The sequence below is a fragment of the Cyanistes caeruleus genome, chromosome 17 (assembly GCF_971803275.1).
Source record: "Cyanistes caeruleus chromosome 17, bCyaCae1.hap1.1, whole genome shotgun sequence".
NCBI lineage: Eukaryota > Metazoa > Chordata > Aves > Passeriformes > Paridae > Cyanistes > Cyanistes caeruleus.
This window is the reverse complement of record NC_141717.1, coordinates 10,037,228-10,064,368: the sequence shown is the minus strand read 5'-3', so window position 1 is coordinate 10,064,368 and position 27,141 is coordinate 10,037,228. Positions and strand designations below refer to the sequence as shown.

Below are 27,141 nucleotides of genomic sequence, written 5' to 3'. Positions count from 1 at the left end.
AGTTCAACAACACTTTTACCAGATTCAGCTGCTTCTGAAACCCACGTTCTTGATGACTGCCCAGGCCAGATGCTGTGATGATCTTAAATGTCTTTTACTCCGTCTAAAACTCCTGCCTCTTCCCTCCACACCTTTATCCCTTGAGCTGTCTGACTCTCCAGATCTTTTGGTTTGGAAATCCCCGGTTTGTCCTTCACTACAGATCCCAGCACGGCCTTTTCACCATGGCAAACACTGAGACTCCGTCCCATGACAGGTTCTGTGCAGTAGGGAAGGGTTAGCCCCATTAAATAGGAAGGGGGGGAAAAACACAGGGAACGGAAGTCATTAAACGATTTGCCTAAATAGGAAACAAATTCTTGAAAGAGATGGCAACACAGATCACACTACCCCAAATCCAAGCCAGTGCCAGCATCACACTGTGGTGAGGGGATCTGTGCCCTCCTGCCTTCTGTCTCCTTCCTCTGGTTTGCAGGTGACCCATCTGGAAGGGGAGCATCTTCTGAGGGCTCTCTTGCTTACTTTAACTGTAGCAGTATAAATATTGCATGAGGCTTTTGAATGAAAAATCTTAAGACACAAATGCAATGCAGTACTTTCTCATAAGGGGAAAGGTATTTCCTTAAAATGAATATTAAGTAACAAGGAAAAATCCTTCTATTAAAGAAGTGAGGTTTGGGAAAGCATGGAAGAGCCAACAGCAGGAAAGCTCTCTGAACAAACCCCCTCTGACCAAATTACTGCAGCAAGTCAAGTGTCCTGAGGGCTCAGCCAGGAAACAACCCAGACATGATGGCTTTATTCACACAGGAATCATTCTAGAGAATTTCATGTGTGCATCAACCCTCCAAACCACAAACCTCCACAGACCAAAACCATCTGAACCCACAGCCCACAGGAAAGCACAAGGCAAGCATATTCTCCTTAACCAGCAACTAGAAACTCCTCGGGCAAGATTCATAACTTATCACCAGCTCCCTTTGAAAAAGGTCTTGCAATGCTTTTTCAACTCCTGTACTGGCCTGCAAGATATATGGCGGTCTGGGATACTTTTGGTGCAGATATTTGAATGGACAGGTGTGGGAGTCCTTGCCTATATTTTTCGGTTTTTTGTCTCACTTCAAAATGAACTGGAATGTGACGGCAAAAGCTGAGATGTACAAGCAATCAGTTTCAAAGGGAGGTTATCATTTGTAGCAGGGTGAGTGATATCTTGTAATAAATGTTAAGCAGCACCTTTGGTGTCACCCAGGGAAGGAGGATTGTTACTGTGCTCCTACTCTACTGCCACAAATTGTGACAGGAAAGGCTACCTCCTTCCTTACAGCTCAGGCAGGGCATTTACTGATGCACCACAACTCCAGGCAAAGGCTGGTTTCCCTCCCACCGGCTGCAGCCCCTGCTCACTCTGAGCAGCCGGACAGGCGGATGGGCTCTGCCTGCATGAGCCCCTTCCACAGAATCACAGCATCACAGACTGGGTCACGCTGGAAAGGACCACAGTGGTTCATCTGTTCAACCTTCTCGCTCAGGCAGGGTCGCTCTAGGGTGCATGGCACAGGCTGGCATCCAGACAGTCCTTCAATATCTTCAGCGAGGGAAACCCCACACCCTCTCTGGGCAATTTGTTCCAGTGCTCGGTCACTGCACAGTAAAATTGTTCTTCCCCGTGTTCAGGTGGAATGTCCTGTATCAGTTTCTGCCTATTGTCTCTTGTTTATTGCTCGGCACCACCGAGCAGAGAGAGCCTGGCTCCATCCTCTTGACATCTCCCTTTCCATATTTCTACACATGGATGAGGCCCCCTCTCAGTCGTCTCTACTCGAGGCCGAACAGGCCCAGCTCCCTCAGCCTTCCCTCAGCAGATCGGCTCCAGTCGCTCGCTCAGCTCTGTCGCTGTCCGTGGAGCTCCCGCAGGGGCCGCCCCGGCGCTCCCTCAGCCAGGCCCCGGCCGTGACGCGCGCGGCCCGCGCCAATGGCGGCGGCGCTCGGAGCCGGTGTGGGCGCGGCGCTCCCCGCCGGCCGCGGCTCCGCGGGGCCGCCCTGCCGGGGCGCGGCGGCTCCTTCCGCCGGGAGCGGCGCTGGGCGGCGGGAGGCAGGTGAGGGGCGAGCCCGGGGCCGGGCCGGAGCAGCGCCGCTCGCTGCCAGCGGGCCGGTGGCGGGCAGGGCAGGGCAGGGCCGGGCAGGGCAGGGTGGGTGGAGATCGGGACCCTGCCGCCCTTCCCGGCGGCTCCAGCGCTGTCGGAGCAGTGGCGGAGCCGTGGGGAGGTGCCGGCACCCCCGCGCAGCCTCCGCGGGGAGGGCGTGGGGGGCGCCCGGGGCGTTTCGGGAGGCGCCGCCGCCGCCGGAGCCCCGCGCCCGCCTCCTGCCGCAGCCCGCGGGGAGCGGGGCTGTGCCCGGCCCGGGGCCGCCCCAAGGCCGGGGCGCCGCAGCCCCGCACGGCTCCTAAGCCGATCCGGCCTTAATGCCCGGCCGGGAGGGCCCCGTGCGGGGCTGCCGGGTGCGCTGCGCGCCTGGGCGCGTTTGCGGAGCGCTCTGGGATCCCCGCGGGCTCCGAGCGGCGCGTCCGTGGCTGGACGGGGGTACCGGAGGAGTCCCCGCTCGGTTCGTGAGGCACGGAGGAGAAATGTGTGCGCGGTGTGCCTTGGAACACGTCGAGTCCTGGGTTGGTTCACATCCTGCCACCTCCACGGCCTGAACTCGGGGACAGGGCCCTGCTCTCCCGAGGAACATCATTGTTTTTATTGTATTCAGGGAGTTGGGATATTTTTCTTGAATTCTGTAGCAATCAGCATTATACCAGGCCACTGGAAATTTTAATTAACAATATGTTGTCTTCATTTAGGCATTTTAGTTCTGTCCAAAATTACCTGTCTGAGCTGCAAGGTGAGGAATAATTCAGAAGATCTGATTTTTTACAGGCCCCTGAGAATACAACTTCTGCCTTCACTGAAAAGCACATAGACAAGCAGCACTGAACATCCTTCAAAATTGGGCAATATTTGTCTTCATCTGCAGCACAGCCAGTGCAAAGGGGCCTAAAGTGAAGTCTTAAAGTTGATAACCCCAAATGCATTTGGGATTTTCCCATGATTCCCCAAACACTGTCTCAAAAGTTCAGCTGAAAGAATATGTAGAAACTCTCACTTGTCATGGCTGTCTTGAGTATTTTAAACCAGTTGCATTAGCCTGTGTTATTTTAATTGTCCCACCTTTTCTTAACTTCATAATCTTTGGAACTTTCATCACCTTTTCCCAAACTGTTCCAGGTACTTTTCTGCCTGCCTGGACTGTCATTCCAGGTACAGGCCTTCATTTATATTTTTGCCTCTCTTTAAGAGACCCAAGCATCACTTTTATTTGTTAACTAGCTAGGTAGCTGTCGTTGTTGCATTATCCATAATGCTTCCTTTACTCCAGACTCTCTGGCATTCTGGTTGCTGAAGTGTAATATTTTCTTCTGTTATAAACACTGCTTTGGAGGATTTTAAATGCTAATACTGAAGGGTTGTTTTCATGGCCTTTATTTTCCCAGTGGTACACACAAACACACACACACTTTTCACCTTATCTTCATTTCTTTCCATTCCATTATTCCATGTTATGTCCTTCTGTACTCCACTATAGGAAGACATAAAGAAGGTAAATGGCTGATCCAAGTGCAGACAAACATGCATGCATTCAAAGTGCCAGGAGCAATGAGGGAAAAAGCAGAGGATTCGTTTTATTTATGCTACATGCAATAGAATTTTGCTCAGGCCTTCCCCTGGTACCACTCATTCTCTGCTGCTTTGTGTTTTCTTATCAGTGTTACCTGTTCAACTTCTTCTGTTGGATCCAGGTTTTTAGGTACTTAGCATCAGAATTTCTAGGAAACAAAGACTCCTGATATATTGTCCCTGGGATCCCTTGGGAATTTCCTGTGCTGTTCTTTGACCCAGCTGTGTGAGATTCTCCAGTTTCTCCACTGCCATTCACATACACAGTGCAAGTCAGTCCCTGTGTGCCTCCACTTGTATCACAAAGCAGGCAGGCAGCTCTCCTTAGACTCTTGTATTAAAAGCAGAATTGCCATTTGACAGCAAAGAAGTGTTCCACACCGACTCCAAACAAGAATTCCTCTTTCACCTGGAGCTTTGGGCTTTGTGGTTTTCTGAACCCTAACTCTAGGCATAACCCTAACCCTAGGTGGAGCAGTAGAAACCTCATGAGGGTGAAGCTGGTGCCAAGCAGAAAGGTGTGGAGGGAGCCACGTTGTGGCAGTCCTGTGTTCCCCTTGGTATGCTTTTTGTAGCTGCAGAGTCCGTGGACCTCTGGGCTTTGTGGTTTTCTGAACCCACGTCTGAACTAACATCTGTCCCCAGCCTGCCAGAGGTGTCCTGTTTATTTCTGAGCTCTTGTAGGATGGACAGTAGTAGATGGGCTGGTAGAAAGGTCTTTCTTATGGCTTTTCAGGGATATCTGAGAGGTGTGGGCTGCACAGCTCTGACAAAGAGATCTAGCTACCAGCTTTGCACAGGCTCTTTTTAAAAAATCATCACTTACATCTTTATTTAATTTGACTGATGATGGCTCAGAGCATGACTGATCTGCAAGATAAATGGTTCAAGATCCATTTTTGTACCTATCATTTCCAGTAATAACCTCATTTTTGCCTTTCAGATATGGCCATGCCCAGTTCCCTTTTGTGGGCTGTTGACATTTTTGGGAGGGTTTACACTCTCTCCACTGTTGGCCAGTACTGGGAGCTGTGTAAGGACACACAGCTGGAATTCAAACGGGTCTCTGCTGTCAAACAGTGCTGCTGGGGAATAGCCTGTGACCATCAGGTGTACACCTACGTGTTCTCAGGAGATGTTCCCATCAGATACCAGGAGGAAACCTATGAGAACCAGGTATGACAGGTACAATACCTCTCACACTGCCACTGCTTGGACTGACAGCGCATCCTACACCAGTTGTCTCGGTGTGTTTTTCTCACAAGAGGATTAATAAGTTTTATTTGTTTTCATTTTTTACCAGAAGTTCCTGAAGAGTACATATATGTGCCAAATACCAGGTTATTCTTGTAGTATTTAAATTCCCAAAGGAGTTACACTTCCCTGCTCCTAGCAAAAGCAATGCCAGTGTGAACTCCAGCTCTGTGTGAGCCATTTCAGACTGGAGCATTCACCCTTTTCACCGAGTGGTTTCCATTTCTCCTTTCCTTAGTGACAAATACACAATTCCCCTTAGAAAATGCCCCATGTAACTTCCAGGCAACAAAGATACATTATCAGAAGTATATTATTCTTTTTAAAAATGCCACTTCTTAGTGTTACAAAGACTTCTCTAATAAAGGCATAACTTTCCATTAAAGTACAATGTTTCCAACTTTTTTGCATAGAAGTGTTAAGGTGATCCTTTCTATCTGATGCATTTAAACTAATATCTTTAAAACAGTATTTTAAAGGAAACTTATCAAATTTGGTTTTAAGTTAACCAAAAGTTAATTGGGATAGAAAATGTATGTATTTTCTTGAGTACATTTCTCTGATTTTTAATGGGCAATAGATTGAATATAAATTGGGAAGACACATTAACTTACCTGCATGGGCAAAAGTACAACAAATTAATTTTATACATTATTTAATACTGATACAGCTTTTCAGCCATTTAAGAATGTTCCTTTTATTGTGTAAACATGTTATTTAAAAATGCAAAATTTAAAATTTTATTTGTTACTTTAAAACTTTTGTTTTGTTTGTTCTAGGTACTGAAAAACGGAAAACAAAATACTAGAAAGCACAAAAAGAAATACAAGAGCTAACAACGACAAAATTAAACTGAAGTAGTTTGCAGATAATGTGAAAGGCAATTTAGACAGATTTTTAGTAACAGCAAATAATATTTTGTGTAAAAATTACAGATGGATTTTGAACCACTCATTTTCCATGTGCCCTAAAACATAAGACAGTATTAGAGGACAGATTTTGCCAGTATTTCTATAGTATGTAGGAGTGTGGGGGGAAAAAATGGAAGTATAGGTGAAAATTCTTGTGTTATCAGTTCTGTAACTGATTCAAGGTAGATTAGGGAAAAAATATACCATAAGATCCAGGGTACATTTGCTGATACAGTTCTCTTGACACCATTCTGGCAGAGGCAGTGCTGTTTTTCTAGTGCAGACAAGATATGAATCATCTTTCTCTGGGAGTAGATTAGAGCTACCAAGTCTATCCACACAGCATTACCCTAATGCTGCAGTGTCATGGTGCCATACATCACCAAAGAAAAAAGCCCTGTGCCTGGTAAAATATAGCATCAGATGGTCCTGTTTATGTAGCTGAAAATGACTTGGTTGGGACAAGTTCTGCAGTCAGCCCTCCTCTGATACTGAACAAAGCTTCTTCCAAAGGCTGTGTCAGGGAGGGGCTCATGCAGTGAACACTTTCTCATTCACCTCAGGAATTTATTCCTCTTCTGCTGCAGAAAATAAGAAATGTGTCATGACTCCCTGTAGGTGTCCAATGAGATAATGTGATCTCAAACAAAATACTTTATTTATTATTTCTGGCAGCGCTGGAATCCAGTTGGTGGCTTTTGTGAGAAATTACTGCCCAGTGACCGCTGGCAGTGGAGTGATGTGAGCGGGCTAAAACACCAGCAGCTTGATAGTTTCACACTGCCTTCACCACACTGGGAGTGGGAGTCTGACTGGTATGTGGATGAAAATATTGGAGGGGAACCAACAGAGAAAGGGGTAGGTGAACAATACCCAAAAGATCTATTCTGGGAATCCTTACTCTGTAAAATTAAAGAAATTTTTATAGAAGTGTAAAGTAGTCTAAAAATAAAACTTCTTTGTGGGAAATAGCTCAACTCTAATACAACAGAAAGAAGGATCTTGTTTGAAGGCTTTTGAAGTCTACAGGAGCTTCTGTGGAAGCTTTTTTCTTTTGATCAGGCCACGAAATCCTGGCAACTGAATGCCATTGTTATTTAAGGTCTTTACTATGCAGAAAGTAAAAATATTTTACTGTGTCTTGTTCTGTGTATATCATCCAGAGGAATTTGGGTATGATTCATAAATCATTTGTGGAATTAGCTGATCTGTTAATCAGAGCTGTAGAGACACACAGAGTGACTTGTGCTGTGACTCTTGTGCAGAATTGCTCTGAGTTATGACTTCAAGCATTCCCTTGATCCTGTTTTTCATACAAGAAAACCTCTGTTTGCAGGGCTGGACCTATGCCATAGACTTCCCCAGCACCTACACAAAGGATAAGAGATGGAATTCTTGTGTCAGACGCAGGAGATGGATCAGATACAGGAGATACAAATCACGGGACGTTTGGGCGAAGGTTCTGGATCTCTTTTAAATATTAAATAAACTGATTGTCTGAAATAATCAATTATAAGTGCAGAGAAGTTAATTTTTTATGGCTTCTCTGTAGGCTGGACTTGGATTCCTTCACTTCCAACTTGCTATTCTTGTAAGCATAAGTGGAAGGCTGGGATTTTTCATAGAAACCTGTGGTAAAAAGGTGCCAAATCTCATGGTGATGCAATTAGAGATGGATGTTCAGCTCCTTTGCAAATTTCAGATCAACTTTTTAACTTCCCTTGGTTGTGTGACAAAGCACTCTCGTTCAAGGTAGTACCTGCCTTGCATCATTCACAAGCTATGTCCTTTATCTGTGAATAACTGTTCTTTAGTAATTGGTGTTCCATTTTAAGAACATAAAAATTGTAATTTTTGATCTTTCAGCTTTCCAATTCTGTATGCACTGTTCTGTGAGTAAAAATTTCCTTTAGTTAGGGTGCAAAACAGACTTCTCCATGCTGCCTTGGCAGCGTTTCCCCTTTCTGCATATGGAGGCCTTGAAGGAGAGGGAGAATCTCCATCCTCAGCCACTCTAGGAAGTGTTACATAATCAAGCTGCAAGACACAAGTTATGCCACCAGCCAAGTCACCTGTTTGCAGTGATTCCTCTCCTCAACCTTCTTTCCCTTTGCTCCAGATTGTGTCCCATGATGAACCAGACCAGCTGCCAGACCCTTTCAATGACATCTCTATTGGAGGATGGGAGATCACGGACGAGCCTCTCGGCCGCCTGTCAGTGTGGGCAGTTTCTTTGCAAGGAAGGGTATGTGTGTGTTTCCTAAGTTTTCTAAAAAAGATTATGAGTGAAAAGGCATTAAATACTTGTAAAGGAAGGCAGGGTTGTTATTGTCTTATATTGGTAAGGAAATGCACTGCTTGTGCATCTGGCAGAGGATGAAGAGCTGCTTTGGGACTACATTATGTAACAGCTTGTGTTGTAAATGCAAAAGCTTAGTACCTCTAGAATTGTTTATGAAAACCTTTAACCTATATGTACAGGTGAATCTTGAAAACTTGGGCTGAGTAGTATCTTATATCTTGAAAAATGCCTAGAATGCTGACTGTGGTTCTAGTGAAGCATTGTGCTGTGCCTTTGGGGTGGAGAGACAGATTCAAGAGTTTTCAAAATGGTTTTCTAAGACTGGAAAGTGGTTACCTCCTGACCTGGCAAGGTGGCATCCAGCTCTGAAATGTTTTAATTTTATTTTTTATTGAAAACTATATGTCTTTCTCTGTTGTTGGTTTTAGGCCTCCCATGGGGTCTCCTCTTTTGCTCAGTCCTGTGAAAATTTGATTCTTGTTTTCCTTCCATCATCCTTACATCACGTACCTGATATTCCTTTGTGTCTAGACAGTTTCTAACTTGTGGTCTCACAGGGCAGAATGTAATACTTTTAACAGATAGCCCAGGCTTTCAGTCATGTTTGGCACTGCCTGGAGAGGCAAGCAATCTTGGTTAAATTGTTTAAAATAAAAATTCCCTATTCCTCATACTTTCTAGTAATACATAACAAGCCTCCCAGTCTACAGGCTTACTCAACTGCCATTGTAAAATGCTTTTATTTCCCAAGTGAAAGTCCCTGGGCAGAGAAAGTATTCCTAAAAATGAAGATTTAGCACTCAGCAGTCATGCTGTGGAGCATTTGTATGACTGCCACACATGCTTTCTGTGTTTGACCTTCCTATTTGACTGTGATCTACAGAAATTGCACAGTCCAGGACTAGCAAATGGCTAGATGTCACCAAAGGCTGCACAGTGAATGGAATTTTTCCCCCATATTGTGGCAAGCTCTGTTCAGTGAAAGTGAGGTCAGGCTGTCAGCTAACAGTAACATTTTTGTGTTATGTGTTTGTTCATTCTTGGTTTATATAACATGCCCTGAAATACACTGAAGTGGTTTAAATGTTGAAATATACACAGAACTTGTAGCATTAAGTTACTGTAACCAATCCAGATGCAGTTCCATGATAAAAGCTGCTCTGTAGAACAGCCTCCTCCCTTAGTACATAAGGAAATAGCTTCAATTGCATAATTAACATTAAAAAAAAAGTACCTTTAAAGGTCAGAGTGCCATACAGTACATAAAAGAATCCTGTTGTTAAAGGAGAGCTATTCTTTCCAGTTTGTCTTTACTCTTGTCTCAATGGTTTCATTGTTGTAGTGATATTATTTTTTTCTTATTTCATTTGTTTTTGTTTTTTTAAACTTGTCTAGGTATGGTACAGAGAAAATGTCTGCCATCACAATCCAGAAGGTTCCACGTGGTCCTTAGTCACCACTCCTGGTGAAGTTGTACAGATCAGCTGTGGGCCCTATGATCTCCTTTGGGCAACTCTTTGGGAAGGGCAAGCTATTGTGAGAGAAGGAATTGATAGGAATAATCCTCAAGGTAAAGTTTGTTAAATCTGGCTGGAAACCCCTTTGATTAGTATAATGTTGAATAAGGAAATAACCTACAGTGCCTTCTGGGTTCTGTCTTTTGCAGGAATTTCCTGGAGTACTGTGGAGTCTCCAAGCTCTGAAAATGGGATCATGCATGTCTCTGTGGGTGTTGATGTGGTGTGGTGTGTTACAAAGGATAGAAAAGTAAGAGGGCTCATATTCTGCTTTTGCTTTTTTCTTCCCTTTCCCTGTGTGCTGCTCTCAAACTGGAGTGTAACTTGCAGAGGAAGCACTGGTGATTTGAACTCTCTATCCCCATGGTTTGGGAAATTCTAGTTCCCCTTGATGTTATGGGAATGCTCTGTGGTTTGTGATAGTTAAGTTGAATTTAAGAAGACTTTTTGCTTTTCTTTTGGAAATAATTTTCTAAACCTGAGTAAAACAGATTTGGCAGGTGGGTGGGGATGGTGGGTATTGGATGAGGAGCCTCTTCTAAAGGATATTAAGTATCAAAATTGAAGTGACTCCTGTTTCCACAAGGAATGAATTTTACATCAAAAGCAGCAGGAGGAGTATCCTCATCTACACTTTCCTGAATTATGCTGTTTTTTTCTTCCTACTGTAACTGTTCCCTCTTCATCAGCCTTTTAATGTGGAGTTTTGGTTTTTAATTAGCTGAGATATATCTTATGTGGATGTGTGATTACTTTCTCTGGAGTTTTAACTTAGAATGATGGAATGTCTTAAGGTGGAAGGGACCCATAAAGATCACAGAACCCCATTCTCTGCTCCTTCACACTGAATTCAAAGCCAGGCCCGAACTGTGTGCATGTGCAGCAGTTGAGTTTCTCTGGTGTAGTGAGTCACTACTTGTCATCTGAGCCATGGTAACAGGCTGTGCCCAGCCTGCTCCATCTGCCAGATAAATACACTGTAAGAAATGGAGATAAGCTGGTGCATTTTCATTCAGATCTGCCACAGGCAGTCAAACATCCTGATGTTATGGGATTCAACCAACAGCTTCTAAGGGAGCTGCTTGCTACTATGACTATGTGGATATATGCTACATACAGAGTGAACTTCTTCCAGCTGCCCAGCACACAGACACTTCCAGATTAGTAGTCAGATCTAAGGGGAGACATTTTAAAGAGCTGTACTGCTAAAGACATGCCCCTGACAGTTCTCTCTGGCAGCCCTGCTTCTAGGATTTGAATGTAAGAGCACTATTTAGAAGCCCATTCAGAGTGGTCAAATATAGCCTACATGTTGATAGTAATAGAAAGTATTTTTCCAATAGCTTAAAAACTAACTCTGTCACAGAAACTCCTACAAAAAAAGTCTCCTTTTTTGGCTTTTCTGGCTGCAGGTGGACACACAATGTGGGTACTATTGGGAGAATTGTTTTATCTTTATCTGATAAAGATTCAAGGAAGTAATTGACTTCTTAAGACAATGTGGCAAGTCAGTATTAGAGATTAAGACTAATCCACTAAAGAAACTAAATTCCTGCTAGAACAGAAGGAGAAAAATTTACTTTCTGTTGTTGTAGGTGTGGTTTAGAAGAGGAGTGAACTCACATAATCCTTGTGGGACAAGTTGGATTGAAATGGTTGGAGAAATGATGATGGTAACCGTGGGCTTAAACAACCAGGTAAGAGAGCTGGGGAGCAGCTGAGAGGGTATTTACATTCCTCTCTAAAGGGGAATGTTACCACTAAGGGGTATGTTCCCTCTAGTGCAGGAGCTGTTCACATGTGGTGAGGGCTCTCAGCAGTGCCAATAGGGCTGGCTGGACAAAAAGGCTTAAACTGCTGGGAGGGAAAATGACTAAGTTCTGCAATTCTGCACCTGAAGGTGACAGTCAGCACGTCTTGTATGGCACAGGGAGGTGCAGACTGGTTTTGGTCCAGAATTTTGTTCTGCATCTACAGTGTCAGCATTAAGGAAGAACATAAAAGGAAAACACCATGGCCAGCAGTTTTCTGTGCTCAATTCTGCACCACTGCACCTATTTTGTATCTGATACCTACTGCATTCCAAGCCACTTCCTTCACCAAGCCCTTTCCCTCCCTAGGTCTGGGGAATCGGCTGCGATGACAGAGCGATTTATTTTCGTCAAGGTGTCACACCAAGTGAGCTCAGTGGGAAGACGTGGAAGGCAATTGTGTCTGGCAGAGAGAGTGACAGATCTCAGACTGGGAGCTCAACAAGTCTGCTCAGGTACTTCATGAAATACCTGCTCAAGACTTTGTACAGCAAGAGTTTCAATGCTAGGAGATATTTCTTGACATTCAAGGGATACAGACAAGGAGGAGTGGGGAACACATCTCTAATCATTATGTATGCCAAAAAGCATTTGCATTTTTGCCATTAAAATTAACAATAAAAAATAAAAACAAATAAGCAGCAGTTGTTGCACTCAGAGAAGAATCTGAAGCTCCCACATTGGAATTCACTGCATGCCTGTAGTAAAGCATGTTCCTCTGGGCTTTATTATCACTATCTGGAACTAGTCTCTTATTAATAAGAGAAGATGTTGTTTATGATATACCATGAAGGAGTGTCAGCTCCACTTAGGAATTACTATTCCTGAGTGTCACTGTATGTTTCTTTTCCTAGGGAGCTTAAATCAGGTACTCCCCCTGCCTGCTGGCCTCTGGGCTGTACCACACATACCAGTGGATCTGACTTGTTTGAGCCAGAGTGTGTGCTGAGAAGTTCCCTTTAGCAAAGACAAATCATAAAGTTAATAATGGGCTTTAAAAAATCCTATTCATTATTTCATATTCAGAAAATGGGATGTTTTCCTGAGAGTTGTAGGTAGCCAACACCACCAATTGTTTGAAAAGATCAATAAAATTCCTCATATGTTTCAGATTTACTAGACTCATAGTTTTGTTAGATTTGTGTTGGACCCTTTCCTCTGATGATAGAATTTGACATTTAAAAGAGAAGTCTACTGTTTCTCTCCTTCAGTGAAATACTGTCAGTTTCTGTGTGTCTGCAATCTAAGGCCTGTGCTGATTTACAATGCTTTGGATGATAATTAATTATCTATTTGTCCTTCAGTGCTGGCTGTTTCTTTACTGATGATATTCAGAACCAAACAAGCGCGGTCATTCAGGGTGATGCAGATCCTTCCTCTGATACAGAGCTCCCCGGCGTGCCCTCGAGCCCTGCCAGCACTGCCCTGCTGGGAGCTGCAGCTGCTGGGAATGGCCCAGCCAGCCAGGCTGAAACATCTGCACAGCTGCCTGTGGATCCTCTGCACTCTGAGCAAGGAGAAGCCACTGCTGCTTCAGCTAGTAATGAGAAAGATAACCTTGAAATGAATAAATCTCCTGGAAACCCAAATCCTTCTGCAGAACTGCAGTGGATAAACATTGACTTGAAGGAGGCTCAGAAGCATCCAGTGCTCTCCGTCAGCAGCTTTGCAGACACATCCAGCCTCTCCTCCCTGGGCGTGTTCTCAGTGGGAGCTGAAGAGCAGTACGGAGCCGATGAGCACCCTCTGTGGGCCTGGGTGTCTGGGGGAGGCTGTCTGGTAGATCTGCACAGCCCACTCAAGTGGTTCACTGCTCCATCAGGTACTGGCCACAGCACACCCCAGTTCCAGTCACAGCTCAATATGCTCTTTAGGAGAAATGCTGGTTTGTTTTTTTCTGTGCAAAGCCATGGTGCAAACTTGTGCTAACCCACTTTTTCTTACTGCAGTTTGTTAATAGGTTCATGTCTGAGCATAGTGCTGCAGTATTTAGCTGTAGAGCACTTGGGGCTTGAGATAAATAAATGTAAAAGTGATATTTTCTCTTGAGTTCCTGTAGCAATTTTATAAAGTCATCTGTGCTGGATCTACATCTCATTTTTAATTGTACTGAAACTGCAGCTTCGGGCAAAACAGATAATATCACTGAGCAGTAACAGGAAGGAGTGAAAAGGGCTCTCTTGGGAGATGCAGATGCAGAGGCAGTAACTGCCTCACTCTGCCATTCCTACTGAAGTGGATAAAATAAACCATGGACTGTGGCATCCCAGTATTTAACAGACTAACTTATGATGCAGTATATCATCTAATTACCTTGCAGTTCAGTGACAAAACCCTCATTTTTATAAGGTTATGGCTTTAAAAGCCTCTATATAATCATCTAGTGATCATATTTCTATGTATCATTTATGAAGTTTGGCTGTAATACATTGTTTCCAAATTATAATCATTATAAAAATGGTGTTAGACTGGATCGATCCAGTCTGGTGTTCAAAGGAGCTCAGTGTTTTACCTTTCACAGAACTGTACTCAAAGCTCACTGGAGTTTATTTGGTTTGGTTCTGTCCTAGGTTTGTCATCATCTGTGCAGTCTCTCTCCCTGTCCATCACTCCTGCACAGACAGCAGCATGGAGGAAGCAGATTTTTCAGCAGCTCAGTGAAAGGACAAAGCGGGAACTGGAGAATTTCAGGCACTATGAGCAGGCTATTGAGCAGGTAAGCAGTGAGGACATTTCTCTCTTCCAAACACATCTGGGAGTCAATAATACATTCCTGACATACTGATTTGAGCTTACTGTCAGCTTTATATTCTTGCCCTCACTTCTGTCTATGACAACTTTCCTGGATTATTAATATCTGAGCTCCCTGTGGGAAATTAACAGCTTGTCGAACATGGAGCAGCAGTATTCATCTAAAAGCATTATCAGATAGTTTTATTTAGGAAGAAACAAAGTATTGGTCAGCATTATTTGGTACTGTGAGACCTCAAATCCTCAGAGAAATGGTTGCAACAGCACAACATTGTGTGAATTATTCCACCACAAGATGAGGCATCTTAATTGAAGCAGTGACTCAAGTAGGTGAGCTTCCCTCTCTGTGGCCATTAGGACTAATTTAACTTGCGTAAATAAATGCTGCAAACGTCAATGGCAGCACATAAATAGCAGCAGTTTTGTTTGATGTTCCCTTTGTTATGACTCCTTGGCTCTTTTCAGATTCATTCATATTTTTGGTCCCTTCATTTCTAACTGCCAAATGACATCTGGAATTATCTGATTAAAACCACTTGGAGTCCAGGGCTTTAATCAAGATTAAAAAAATTATGTCAAAAGTTTTTAAACTCCAAAGAGAGGTTGTATTATAACAAGAGCAGACTTGAGTCAATTACTGCCTGTGTCCTGCTGCATTCTTGCAGGGTAAAAATGTTAGTACTGTTGTATGCATGCTACTTCAGTATCATTTTATCTACTTTTATGAGTTTTCATACTCTGGTACACTCTGTATGTGAATGTGTGATACAGGTGTATGAATGTGTGATGAGGTGTGATACAGACTAACCTGCAGCAGACACAACTTGTGGGCACAAAAACAGCATTTGGGAGAAAGAAAAAGAGTCATGCAGTTTCTTTATTCCTGTAATTTTGTGTTTGCCTTGCAGTCGGTTTGGGTTAAAACTGGAGCTTTGCAGTGGTGGAGGAACTGGAAGCCTCATAAGTGGATGGATGTTCGAGTTGCACTGGAGCAGTTCACGGGGAGTGATGGGATGCGCGACAGCATCCTGTTCATCTATTACATGTACCATGAGGAGAAAAAGGTGTGTTCAGCGGCAGACCTCTGGGAGAGCTGCTTTTGGCAAAGGGAAACAGTTTCTTTAAAGGAGGCAAATTATGGCATGCCACTGTTCTGAGGTTTGGGAACCAAGTCAAAGGTAACCCCAGGTACCAACAAACTGCATGCAGGCTTTTCTGAGCTGTGTTAAGGTTGCGTCAGAAATACCCAATCACAAACCACTCACAGTGCTTAAACCATCAGTTCTGCACTAGTTTGGAATTCTTCTGGAAGTTCAAAGTGTTCTTGATTGTGAAGAGCCCAGCTTGGCTGGACAGGATCCTCCCAAGTAGGGTTAATGCCTGCAGGCAATAGGAATCAGAGGTAGTGAATGACTGGAAATTGAGTCCCATTCCCTCTGTGCCAAGAATTGATTCTTTGCTGTCCTTGGCAAGAACGCCTTGTTTGTAGACCTGAAGTGTGAAAATGCTGGCTCTGGGGAGGGTTTGCCATAGTCACAGGGCTTTTTTCTCTTGTCTTAGTACATCCATGTGTTCCTGAATGAAGTGACCATTATAGTTGAAGTGCTGAATGAAGCCAAGCACTCCTTTGCACTCTACACACCTGAGAGGACGAAGCAGCGATGGCCAATCCGCCTGGCAGCCGCAACAGAGCAAGAAATGCATGACTGGGTAATTCTGGGCATCTCGCATTTCAAGCTGGCAATGTCTGCAATAAAACACAGAAGCCAGTCTCTGAAATGTCAGCATTACACTTAAACTCTTGAGGCTGCTCAGCTGTCTTTTAAGTTTAGGTATTTAAACCATCTGATCAAACATATTTAGAGGCACCTGAAGCTTGTTATCTCCTCTGAAGTCTGCTTGTTTTCTGGTGCTGCAGTTATTCACAGCAACACCAATATTGTTTTTCATTCTATTCCTATCTCTGGATATAGATTAGGGTAGGAATGAGTTAGGAGTTGAATTAAGTTATTGTGTTCTTCTGTTTTGGTAGAAGAACCATTCTCTGTTGTCACTGTTCTAGAGTCTTTTGTACAGGCAGACAGGCATAGATACACTGTAGCAGGGGCAAACCTGAGAGATGCTTCATCCTGATCAGCTCCTGCAAACCACAGCGGTTCCAGTGGTTGTATAATAATTTCTGAACCACTGAATTCTAGTGCCTTTTGAGAAAAAGCTGCATATTCACTTTGCTGATTTGCAAGAACGTGCAGAGGTAAAATTTTGTTTTACAGTACTGAGCATCTCTATAGAAATTTTTGTTCTCACTGTAAATGGAAGCTTTTTTTGCTTCTTGTTTTGTAGCTGTCTTTGCTGAACATGTCTTGCTGTGAAAGCAGACGGATTCAAGGCCCTCCTTCTCACCATGCCATTTGGTCAGTTACTTGTAAAGGAGACATCTTTGTTAGTGAGCCAAGTCCTGAGCTGGAGGCCGGACCCCAGCTGATGCCGTGTGATCAAATGTAAGAGGCCTCTGAGGTTATTCTTTCTGCATGGGATGCCATCCAGCAAAGAATGTCCTGTCAGTTCAGTGGCTTTGATGGGCTGTTGGAGTGTGTAGGACACTGCAGATGTCTTACTGACAGGGTTAATGGCTGCCTTTCTACTCATGATTGCACGTGAAGAAATTCACCAAATCATATTTTAATTCTCAGATGCTGGAGATGTCCTTGTGATTTCAAAAGCCTTTCTCACTGAAATCCCATTTTTTTGTCATTACATCTTTAATGTCATAAGAGATAGCCTAAACTGAAAGTAAATCTAATCGCTGTGATTGGAATATAATTTGAGCTTTCAGTTTTATCTGAGTCAAGAAATTTGAATTTCTCAGTCCTCCATAGACACTGCAGTACAGGAGCAGTTTCTCAACAGTTTTTATGACAACTGTGGCACCATGGTACTGCAAACCCCTCAAGCAGAACAATACCATCTGCTTTTTGGTAGCTGTTCAGAGGGAAATGCTTTCAACTGGCAGCTGCTTTCCCTTGCAGGTTACACAGTAGTTGGACAAGTCGAGCAGAGAAGGTGGCCTGTGCTGAAGATTATCGGGTTGTTGGTGGGAAAAGCACACATTCCTGAAGGATGTGGTGTTGAGTACAGTGTCCTTTTCCTGGCAGGTTCTGGCGGCAGGTGGGAGGTCACCTCCGGCTGATCGAGAGCAACAGCCGGGGCGTGGTGTGGGGCGTCGGCTACGACCACACAGCCTGGGTTTACACTGGTGGATACGGAGGTGGCTTCATCCAAGGTACAGCTTGGGAGTGAGAAACAGAATCATCAGTGGCTGGTGGAATTAAAATGTAATGTCTTCGAGCTTTAGCTTTACTCTAATCCACATTGTTTATTCTTCACAGGACTGGCCAGTAGTGCTGATAACATATATACACAGTCAGATGTGAAATGTGTTTACATCTATGAGAACCAACGGTGGAACCCTGTCACTGGATACAGCAGCAGGTTATTTATGCAATTTATTCCATTCATTTACTTTAATACTACCACTGTCAAATGAAAAAATAGCTTTGTTCTAGCTTTTTGGAAGAGTTACTACACTTACTCTATCTTCAGTCTCCTCCAACATTCATAGTTAACCTATGATGGAAGGAGAAATGTTTCTCAATTTTCTAATTTGTAATTATCCATTCAAATATGACAAAACATTGCAGATTTGTGCTCTGTGATTGCACGAAGTGTGCCTACTTGCAGTATCTTTCACTGTTAAGGCCAGACAGAAAAGTAATTAGCATCTGTATATTGATATACATATTGTGCTTAATACACTGGGTCCTTGAATAGCATATTAGAGCAAAAATATAAATCAACATATATGGGATTCACACTCCAGTTTTAAATGGTAGTGAGGAATATCACTCTACAGAGAAAAATTTACATAATCCTCAAGTTTGGTATAACTGGAAGCAATTGTACAGATTCTTTCCCATTGTGCTCACCACTCACATGATATTTCTAAATAAGGAGAATAATGATAGCAGTGTTTTGTGTGTGAAAGCAGGAAGTGCTACAAAATGGATTTTCTTCCCTCCCCTTTTAAACTCCCTGTTATAAATGACCTTGCATTCCTTGTGCACTGTTCCACCACCAGAGGTCTGCCCACAGATAGATACATGTGGAGTGATGCCTCTGGCCTGCAGGAATGCACAAAGACCAACACCAAGCCTCCTTCTCCACAGTGGTCTTGGGTAAGTTTTGTCTTACAAATTTTTTTACAAAGGAGTCCAGGCTTAGCAAGTAGGCTACAAGACTTCAAGGGGCCCAGATTTTCTTCTGGAATTTGTTGTAATATTTAACCTTGTTTTCCCCATTCATCTAGCAATAATTTTCCATAGTCAAAAGAATGTTAGGCACTGAGTGGGGTTTTTAGTTTAATATGACTTAGATCCTTTTCTCTTCAGCTGAATTAAAAAGATTTGGGAACCTCTGTATGTATTCCAAGTATTAGAAGGTTTCTAACAAGTCACTGCTCTCCAAAAGGTGGAGGTAAATAGAAGAAGAGGTGTTTATGATTCATTGGGTGTTGATTGTTATTCCCAGTGTCCCCGTTTGCCCACAGGTCTCGGATTGGTACATTGACTTCAGCCCAGCAGGCGGCACAGACCGGGAGGGCTGGCAGTATGCAGCTGACTTCCCAGCGTAAGGAAACTCCTACCAAATCCCAGACTCCAGTCCTCACTCCTTCTCATTTCTGGTTTGCACATTAACTGCCCTTTGACAAGGACACAACACTGCCTCATTCCCCCCATTTTTGTGGGCATGCTGATATTTGCAGGGAGGGAGGACAGCAAAGTGAACTTGGCAAACTGTCACTTGAAGAATTTTCAGATCAGCAGGGGTGCTTGGTAGGCAGATGGAGGCAGTGCTCTCAGGCTGGCACTGATACTGGAGATGCTCTGATATCCTCATGAACATCATTTAAATCTGTTTTGGTAGGTCCTACCATGGCCACAAGACAATGAAAGACTTTGTCCGACGGAGGCGCTGGGCAAGGTGAGGAACCTCAATATAAATAAGTTTTGAACTTGAATAATTGCTCACTAAGTCTACTTTAGTTATGAGCTGAAGAGTCTTGTCACCCAATCAACAAAAGTAAAGAAACCTGAAATAAATAACCCAGCAGAGAAACTGATTATCTTTAGCATTATGTCTCTAACTGTAAGTCTCTATGGGTAGTTACCCTATTGGATTTTGTGGGATCTGTAGATAAAAATCAGACAGTTCTTCTCTGTATCTGATTTTCCTTATGATAAATGATTAAGGAATAGTAGACACTGTGTGTATTGGTACATATTAGGTCATTTATAATTGCTGGTAATAGGCCTTTTATATTAATAGTTTCAACTTATGAATTCCACATGCTCGTTTCTGGGCCACATATAGTCCAGCCCCATTTCAGTCAGAGGAAATGTCCAGGTGGAACCTGGAAAACAGCAAACTGCCACTATATTCTATAAGATGGAGAAGTCTGTGCATTCCCTGTTTTTCCAACTTTTCTATGCTTTCTATACTAGAGCATCTATTATCTGTGCTAATTAATTGCTGTGAACTTACACACTGCTGGGTTTGGTATTGATGCTACGAAGTATTTTGAAAAGCTTTGAAGTGAGGTGAGGTTCTGAAGCATCAAAAGTGTTACTTCACAATATACAGCAAAACTAACCCACTAAATCAAAATGGTAAATTGAAATAAAATAAGCAACCTGAGAAACACTTCTAGTCTAAACACTTCCTCTTGTTTTAACTATCAATTGAAAATTGAAAACAAATAGGGAACCACTCAGGGTTGTTTTTTCAGAACTGGAAAACAGAGGAATATCCTGATTTTTTTTTAGGACATTCTTCATCCACAAAATTACTGTGGTGATGATAGAGTCTAACATAATTTCCCTAATAAACAGCACTACTTCAGTGACACAAAGTCCCAGCATAATTTATCAAGTCTGTCAGTTAGAGCTGCTTTACCTCTGCCTACCTCAAGATGCTACATAACCTTTTAACAGACCAACCAAAAAAGAACTGCAAAGTTATTCCTTTAACCGAGACAGAGGAAGGAATGATCTGGGTGTGGAATTCTTTCTGCAATTTATTATCCTGCTGTTTTCCAGTGCATCTGAGAGAGCTATGGAGCAGTGTAGCACCAGTTGCAGACTTCTTGGGCGGTCTTGGTTTTATAAAGTAACTTAAAAAAAACCCCAAACAATGCAAGCTTTGAGAAATCAGTACTAGTTTAAACTTCAAAACCTAATGCAAAACATGGTTGATTGTTAAAAACCTCTTTCAAATCAAAAATACTGATATTTAATGAAAAACACTGCCTAATGAAAAGACTTTAGGACTGGAAGTCAACAATAGACTGGGAAACCAGTTATAGAAAGTATACTTCTGACAGATTTGGGTTTTTTCTGCTTCAGAAAATGTAAGATAGTCACCAACGGGCCATGGCTGGAAGTGCCTCCTGTTACCCTGTGGGACATCTCCATAATTCCCAGTTCAGATGCAGATGATGAAGAAGCAGTAGCACTGTGGGCAATCAGTGACAAAGGAGATGTGCTCTGCAGGCTTGGAGTGACACAGCAAAATCCAGCTGTAAGGCTCCCTGTTTGTTTTTACTGCTTATTGATGTATTTAATATAATATGCAAGTACACACAATCACACAAGGCCCTCTCTCAAAGCACCTTGATATTTTTCATCCCTTTGTGTCCCAGATTTGGAAGTCCCTGTCCATCAGCTATAGCACAGTTTGCTGCCCACGTTCCTTATAATAGTGCTTCTCTTGCATAATCTACCTGAGCTTCTGCCATATCACCTGCAGGAGCCTCTCTCAGCTCCTGGCCATCTTCTCATGAAGCATTTTAGTTCCACTTTCTGCACTGGCAGCTTAGTTCTTCCTTTTTTGTTTGTTTTTTGTAATTGTTGATAATTATCAACAATTTGATAATTGTTGATAATAGGTGTATCCCACTTAAAGGAATTGCTGGGGAATAGACTCTCTGAAGCATGGTCTCAATCTAGTGCCTCTTGATACCAGTAGGATAAAAACCAGGAAAAACTTCTAAGAAAATACTTCAGTAGAATGTGGAGAAAAACTACAAGAAAACAAAAAATATTTACAATTTTTTTTTTCCTTTCTGATCCTTTCTGAGCAGTGAGATCTGGAATACTGTGTCTGGAATCTGAAATGCCATATCAGTTGACTTTTGTGAGGAATTAAAAAAAAAAAAGCTCTATTCCAGTTGTTCAGAGACATGCAGATGCCTGAAATGCAGTGATTTTAATAGAAAAGGCCCTTCATTGTCCAACTTAATGATTTTCAAAGAGTTGTATATCCAAATATATTTGAGGATAGGCAACCTCATTTCTGTTCAGTTGTAAAGTTATATAAGGTTTATTCTCCAGAATATTTTTCACTATGTCGGTTTTTTCTTATTTGGTAATCAACAATATTTTCTCATGGAAATTTTAACCACTGCTTCACAATTCACCTCCCTGATTTGTTAGGGAACTTCCTGGCTGCATGTGGGAACAGATCAGCCCTTCATTTCCATCTCCATTGGAGCATTTTACCAAGTGTGGGCCATTGCTAGAGATGGTTCTGCCTTCTACCGGGGTTCAGTGTCTCCAAACAAACCTGCAGGTAAGAACTTGTATTTTATCTGTTGCTCTGCTCCACTGCCATGTCTGAAAAAGTCCAATCTGTTTCCCAGCTTTTCCCATTGCTGTGCAAAACAGTGCATACATATAATACAATAATTATAGCAGTTAATTTGCTATTCACTTGTGTAACTTAGTGTTCCTTTGTAAAAAACAGTATGTTAAAAATATATGAAGTGTGATGTCATTCACAGCTTTCCTGCACAGCAATGTATTTCAACTGCAGACATTTCCATGGCTAATTCTATTTTTTCAATGCTTAACTCAAGATTTGTGACCTTTAGGTGACTGTTGGTACCATATCCCTTCACCTCAAAAACAGAAGTTAAAGCAAGTCTCAGTAGGACGAACATCTGTGTTTGTCTTGGATAAAAATGGTAAGGATTTAAAAAACTATTAGTCAGTGCTACAAAAAGTACATCAGTCTATACCAGACTGATTTAAAAAGGAGAGGCGAAGTTAGAACTGGACAGATGATTACTGCTGCTCCAAAGGGAGTAATATTTCATATTGAAGGGTTTGGAGTAGCAGTGTGCTTAAGTGGTGCTTCTGAAGGTTGGTTGTTGTTATATTTGATAGTGCCCTGGGTAACAACAATCCAGCATCTGTGCTCTGTGGGGGGAAGACACAGATGAACGTCAGAGAATTGCATGGCTGGGTTTTGTCTGGAATCCTGCTCCAAAAGAGATAAATCATGAAGCACCTTTTGTACAAGAAACAAGCCTTTAACACCAGATTCAGAAAGCTTAATCTCGTTTGCTTTTGTTTTCTAGTGTTTAGTTCCTTATATGAACACTTTTCTTACAAAACAGAGTATTTGCTATTTTTATAAACAGTAACTATAGAAATACAGATTCCAAATTGGGAACTTCATTTTGTCCATCTCTCTCACATATTAGCCAAAACTGCATTTCCCCAGAACACAGAAAGAATTAATTCCTGATTTATGTTGTCTACAGCACTTCAGACAAACAGCCATGCTGGGCTGTAACCAGCACTCTGTTTTACAGGCAATCTTTGGTACAGGCAGGGTATCACACCCAGCTACCCTCAAGGATCTACGTGGGATCATGTATCAAACAATATCCGTAAAATGTCTGTAGGGCCCCTGGACCAGGTGTGTATTAAGCTTCCTTCTATCTCATTAGTTTATTAAAAATTATGTAGGACATACTTTAGTAATTATATGTTCTTCAGCCTTAGCTTTGTTTATTGCACAAAATGTTGGTCTAAATGCTGGAATGTGATAGCAAGAGAAAAGTTAATACCCATGAAATAGTGATACAGCCAAGCCCTCTGCTGCAAATAGCCTCAATATTTTTTTTCTATTTTTTTTAACAAGGCTATATGTTTTAACAAGTCTTTTCATATTTTTAATCTCTTTCCTGCCAAGTCTTATCTGGCAATGTTTTAATTATAACACTGTTCTATAGTTTGTTTGGGTTTCTCTCTGCCTAAATTAGAGTATTTTAAACCTACTGAAGAAGAAGACTGATTTTTGAAAGGGATCAGGCAGATATTTCACATCTGGGAAGAGCAGCACATTTTACTGCCTCTCTCTGCTTCCTTGAGGTATGGGTGATAGCTGACAAAGTGCAGGGCAGCCACAGTCTGAGCTGTGGGACCGTCTGCCATCGGACTGGTGTCCAGCCCCTGGAACCTAAGGGCCTCTCCTGGGATTATGGTATTGGGGTAAGTGCTGGGGGCACAGATCTGCCTGAAGTGGTACATCCCAATGTCTGTGGGCTCTCAGAGAAAGGGAAGTGCCATCCTGCCTGGCTGGCCTGCATTGGAAAGCTTGGATATATCTGCAGGAAACGGACATTTTCCTTCAGGTTTAGGTTCCTTTTTGAAGTTACTATAATGGGCTGTGCAGTCACAGTCATAGTAGCTGGGAAGTTGTTTATTTGCATTTGATAAGTATTCATCTTAAATAGGTAATTTAAAACCTACAGTGGAAAAACTAGTGGAGTAAGAGCCATTTAAAAAAAAGTGGATTCCTTCCTGGTCTGCACATGATTATTCCTCATTGTTGTACTGTGTAATAATCTGAGTGTTTTGAGAAATGCTATTTCAAGGTTTTGTCACCTTTTAAGTTGGTGGAATACCTGCAGTGGCTCTGTTATGAATGCCTGACCCTACTAATCTCAATTCCCCATGACAAAAAGCAATCCTCAAGTTTACCACCTCTATAACTCCCTGTCAGGGAGGTCTACTGTGTTTTGTTTCATTTTAAAAGGAGCCTTTTTTCTGATTCATCGCAGAGCAGTTACTTTCCTCATGAACAAATAGTATAAATTAGCAGTGCACATAAAGCATCACATCATCTACAGCACTGACAGGGTGATGTTTCTCCTTTTGAATTTCTGTATCCCTTTTTCACAGGGTGGGTGGGAGCACATTACAGTCAGAGGAAATGCAACAGAAGCAGCTCGGGGTGCCATGCCTGACACCGCCGAGGAAAACCCAGCACCATCGAAGGAGGGAGAAGATGAGAGTAAAGGGAAAACAGAACACTCTAAGACCCCTCTGATGGTCAGTGAAAGTCAAGAACTGGACAGATATTCTGTTAACTGTTAGAGTGTTGCCATCATGTGTTGCTAACAAGCAGCATGCAATAGTTTAAAAAGAAAGAAATGTCTACTGCTTGGAGAGAGAAACATGACATTTTTGTGCTACTAATATGTTTGACTGAACTGGACTTTGCAATGGGGTATTTTAAGTACTGAATCCTTCTAATTCATCTTGTGTAAAATGTGACTTGATAGATTTCATAGTTTTGTCAAAGCAGGCAAGGTTTTTAACCAGTGTATTTCTGACCTTTTACCATAGCTGCTACACACCATACAAATGTGAATATTTGCACCGATGATCACTGCATTTAATTCTTCTTTTTACGCTCCCTACATTTCTCTCATATTCACACATCTTGCACACTGTACTCATCTCTGAGTACAGATGATGTTTCAATTTGAATCAACTGCAGGCGAACACAGCTTGGTCCTTTTTGTGGAGCCCTTACACATGCACAGAGCTCTGCTCATGGGAAGGCTCCGTGTGTAAGGGTGGACTTGGGTCAGGCTGTTCTTGCTCCCATCAGCAAAATCAAATTCTGTACAACTCTGCTTAGGCTGCTGTTACCAGGTAGTGCCCATTTTTGTTGTCTTTGCTCACAGTGAGCAATGGGTTAATCAGGCAGCAGAACCCCTGGTTTCAGGGAGCCACTGGAGAGCCCAGTCCTGGTCAGTCGGGCTCAGCAATGTCTCGCTCTGAATTGTCACTGCAAGTGCTGGGAAATCGTGTTCTGCCTTCAGCTGAACTGACACTGGGATAACTGAGGTACACAGATGCCTATGTAAGGAGGCTGGAAGGCACCAGACCCTGCAGGTGTTCAAGATCACTGCAAATTATGCTTTCATACTGTAGAAGTCAAGGGAAGGTCTTAAACTCTGACTTTACAGTGGTAGGAATGTAGGACTGATAGCAGTAGAGTTTGCCAGTGTACACTGATGGCAGTTCAGAATGAAGCTCTGCTCTTCATTTTGAGTAAGTGATTTATTTATTCATCCTTTTTTCCAATGTGAAACCACTTTCTATTCTCAAAAAAAGTTTTCCTGACTTATCATAATTGGACACTTACACTGATGGCAGTTCAGAATGAAGCTCTGCTCTTCATTTTGAGTAAGTGATTTATTTATTCATCCTTTTTTCCAATGTGAAACCACTTTCTATTCTCAAAAAAAGTTTTCCTGACTTATCATAATTGGACACTTTACATTCATTTCTCCTTTCTGTGTGTGACTGTATATGAAGCTATTTTTATATGATGAGCAGTTTGGTGTGGTCTCAGTACTGTATTTGTAGAAGTAAAACTTATGTTTGCACGTATTTAAGGAATATATTTGGTATTTAATGCCAAGGAAAGCACTGTTTCCAAGTCCAAATGTGAATGAAGATTGAAGATGCTTTACTGTTAAAGAAAGAACCTGCTGATCTTTCCAGTATGTGATTAGATTTCTGGTTTATACATACATTGTGGGAGAACCATAAATAATGTGTTGCATTAATTACCATAATAGGTTTTGCATAACTTGCACAGTATCTTGTCCAAATAAATAACGTTATTACTTGTATTTTTAGAGAATTATTAGGATTGTATTTTTCTCTGCATTGTATCAAGATTTTTCCTTTTAATAGTCAGTGTTTACATCTTCAACAATCAACCTGATTGCATACAATAAGCTTTATAATGTACCTTTGCATTTTTCCCTACATTGCCAAGTTTCACTTATTTTACTGTAAAAAGCTGGGTTTAAGTGAAAAAAAAAAAGTTTTAAGTTGTTTATGTTTAAGTACTAAGTATTTGCCTTCTAAATATTATTTAGAAAATTATTTCATTAAAAATTATAATGTCATTGTTGTGGCTAGTTAAAATAAGAAAAAGTGACTTTAAACTGAAGCAATTTTGAAAAATAAAAGTAATTTATCAGAAAAAAAAAGCTTCTTACAAAATCCCTTTTGACATATCCAAGAACACAGCACTTTGCTACAACGTACCACTGTGGAACTAGCACTTGTAATTCCATAAAAATGCCTGTCCTCAGCCTCACTGTGCCTTAGGAATGGCAGTGTTCAGAGAAGGGGTAACTTTCACCTGCCTCCTTGGCTGCTGTATTTATAGCTATATATGTATATATGATGTGTCATTTTGGTCATATTTGAAATGCCTCTGGTTGCAGAAAGTCAAAAATAGGCCCAAGGCCAAGCAAAAATGCCCAAGCATTGAACTCTGTATGTTTAGGAGCAGTACCAGCATATTTGGTTCTTAAACTGCAATCCTTCATCAACAGCACTGTTAAAATGCTGGATTTTAAACTTGCTGGTTCCCTCTTTCCACCAATGCAATCAAACACCAGTTCAAACATAACTATCCCACAGAAGCATTCCAGGGATGTTTACTAGCTGGAAACTCTCAGATAATGACCTTTAAAGAATCCTACAAAAAAATTACCATAATCTACAAATGCTTGGTCATCACTTACTGTGTGACACACAGAGCCACGGTTTGCACTGACCTAGAGGGTGAGAAATAATCAAATAACGTGAACGTTTCTTACCTGAAGAGTTGCTGAGTGGAATAACTGGAAGAAAAGGCCTTGCTGTTACTGACTGA

The 27,141-nt window shown here is 42.1% G+C and overlaps 1 protein-coding gene across 2 annotated transcripts; it reads left to right on the top strand.

The window, feature by feature from the left end:
* Positions 1–1,961: 1,961 nt before the first annotated feature.
* TECPR1 (tectonin beta-propeller repeat containing 1) lies at positions 1,962–26,467 on the top strand. Of its 2 annotated transcripts, none has more exons than XM_086854788.1 (26): positions 1,962–2,099; positions 4,663–4,895; positions 6,560–6,742; positions 7,221–7,343; positions 8,004–8,129; positions 9,582–9,756; positions 9,853–9,953; positions 11,299–11,400; positions 11,824–11,969; positions 12,819–13,336; positions 14,085–14,230; positions 15,174–15,329; positions 15,826–15,975; positions 16,609–16,766; positions 17,421–17,548; positions 17,655–17,757; positions 18,404–18,500; positions 18,872–18,951; positions 19,249–19,305; positions 20,727–20,901; positions 21,816–21,951; positions 22,253–22,345; positions 22,979–23,085; positions 23,541–23,660; positions 24,354–25,518; positions 25,655–26,467. In XM_086854788.1, the coding sequence occupies exons 1-25, from the start codon at positions 1,976–1,978 to the stop codon at positions 24,546–24,548; spliced, it is 3,732 nt and encodes a 1,243-aa protein (XP_086710914.1). In that variant the 5' UTR covers positions 1,962–1,975; the 3' UTR covers positions 24,549–25,518; positions 25,655–26,467. The 2 variants fall into 2 exon arrangements, with proteins under 2 accessions (XP_086710914.1, XP_086710913.1); XM_086854787.1 differs by having other exon boundaries at positions 24,354–25,576; positions 25,713–26,467.
* The last annotated feature ends 674 nt before the right edge of the window (positions 26,468–27,141 follow it).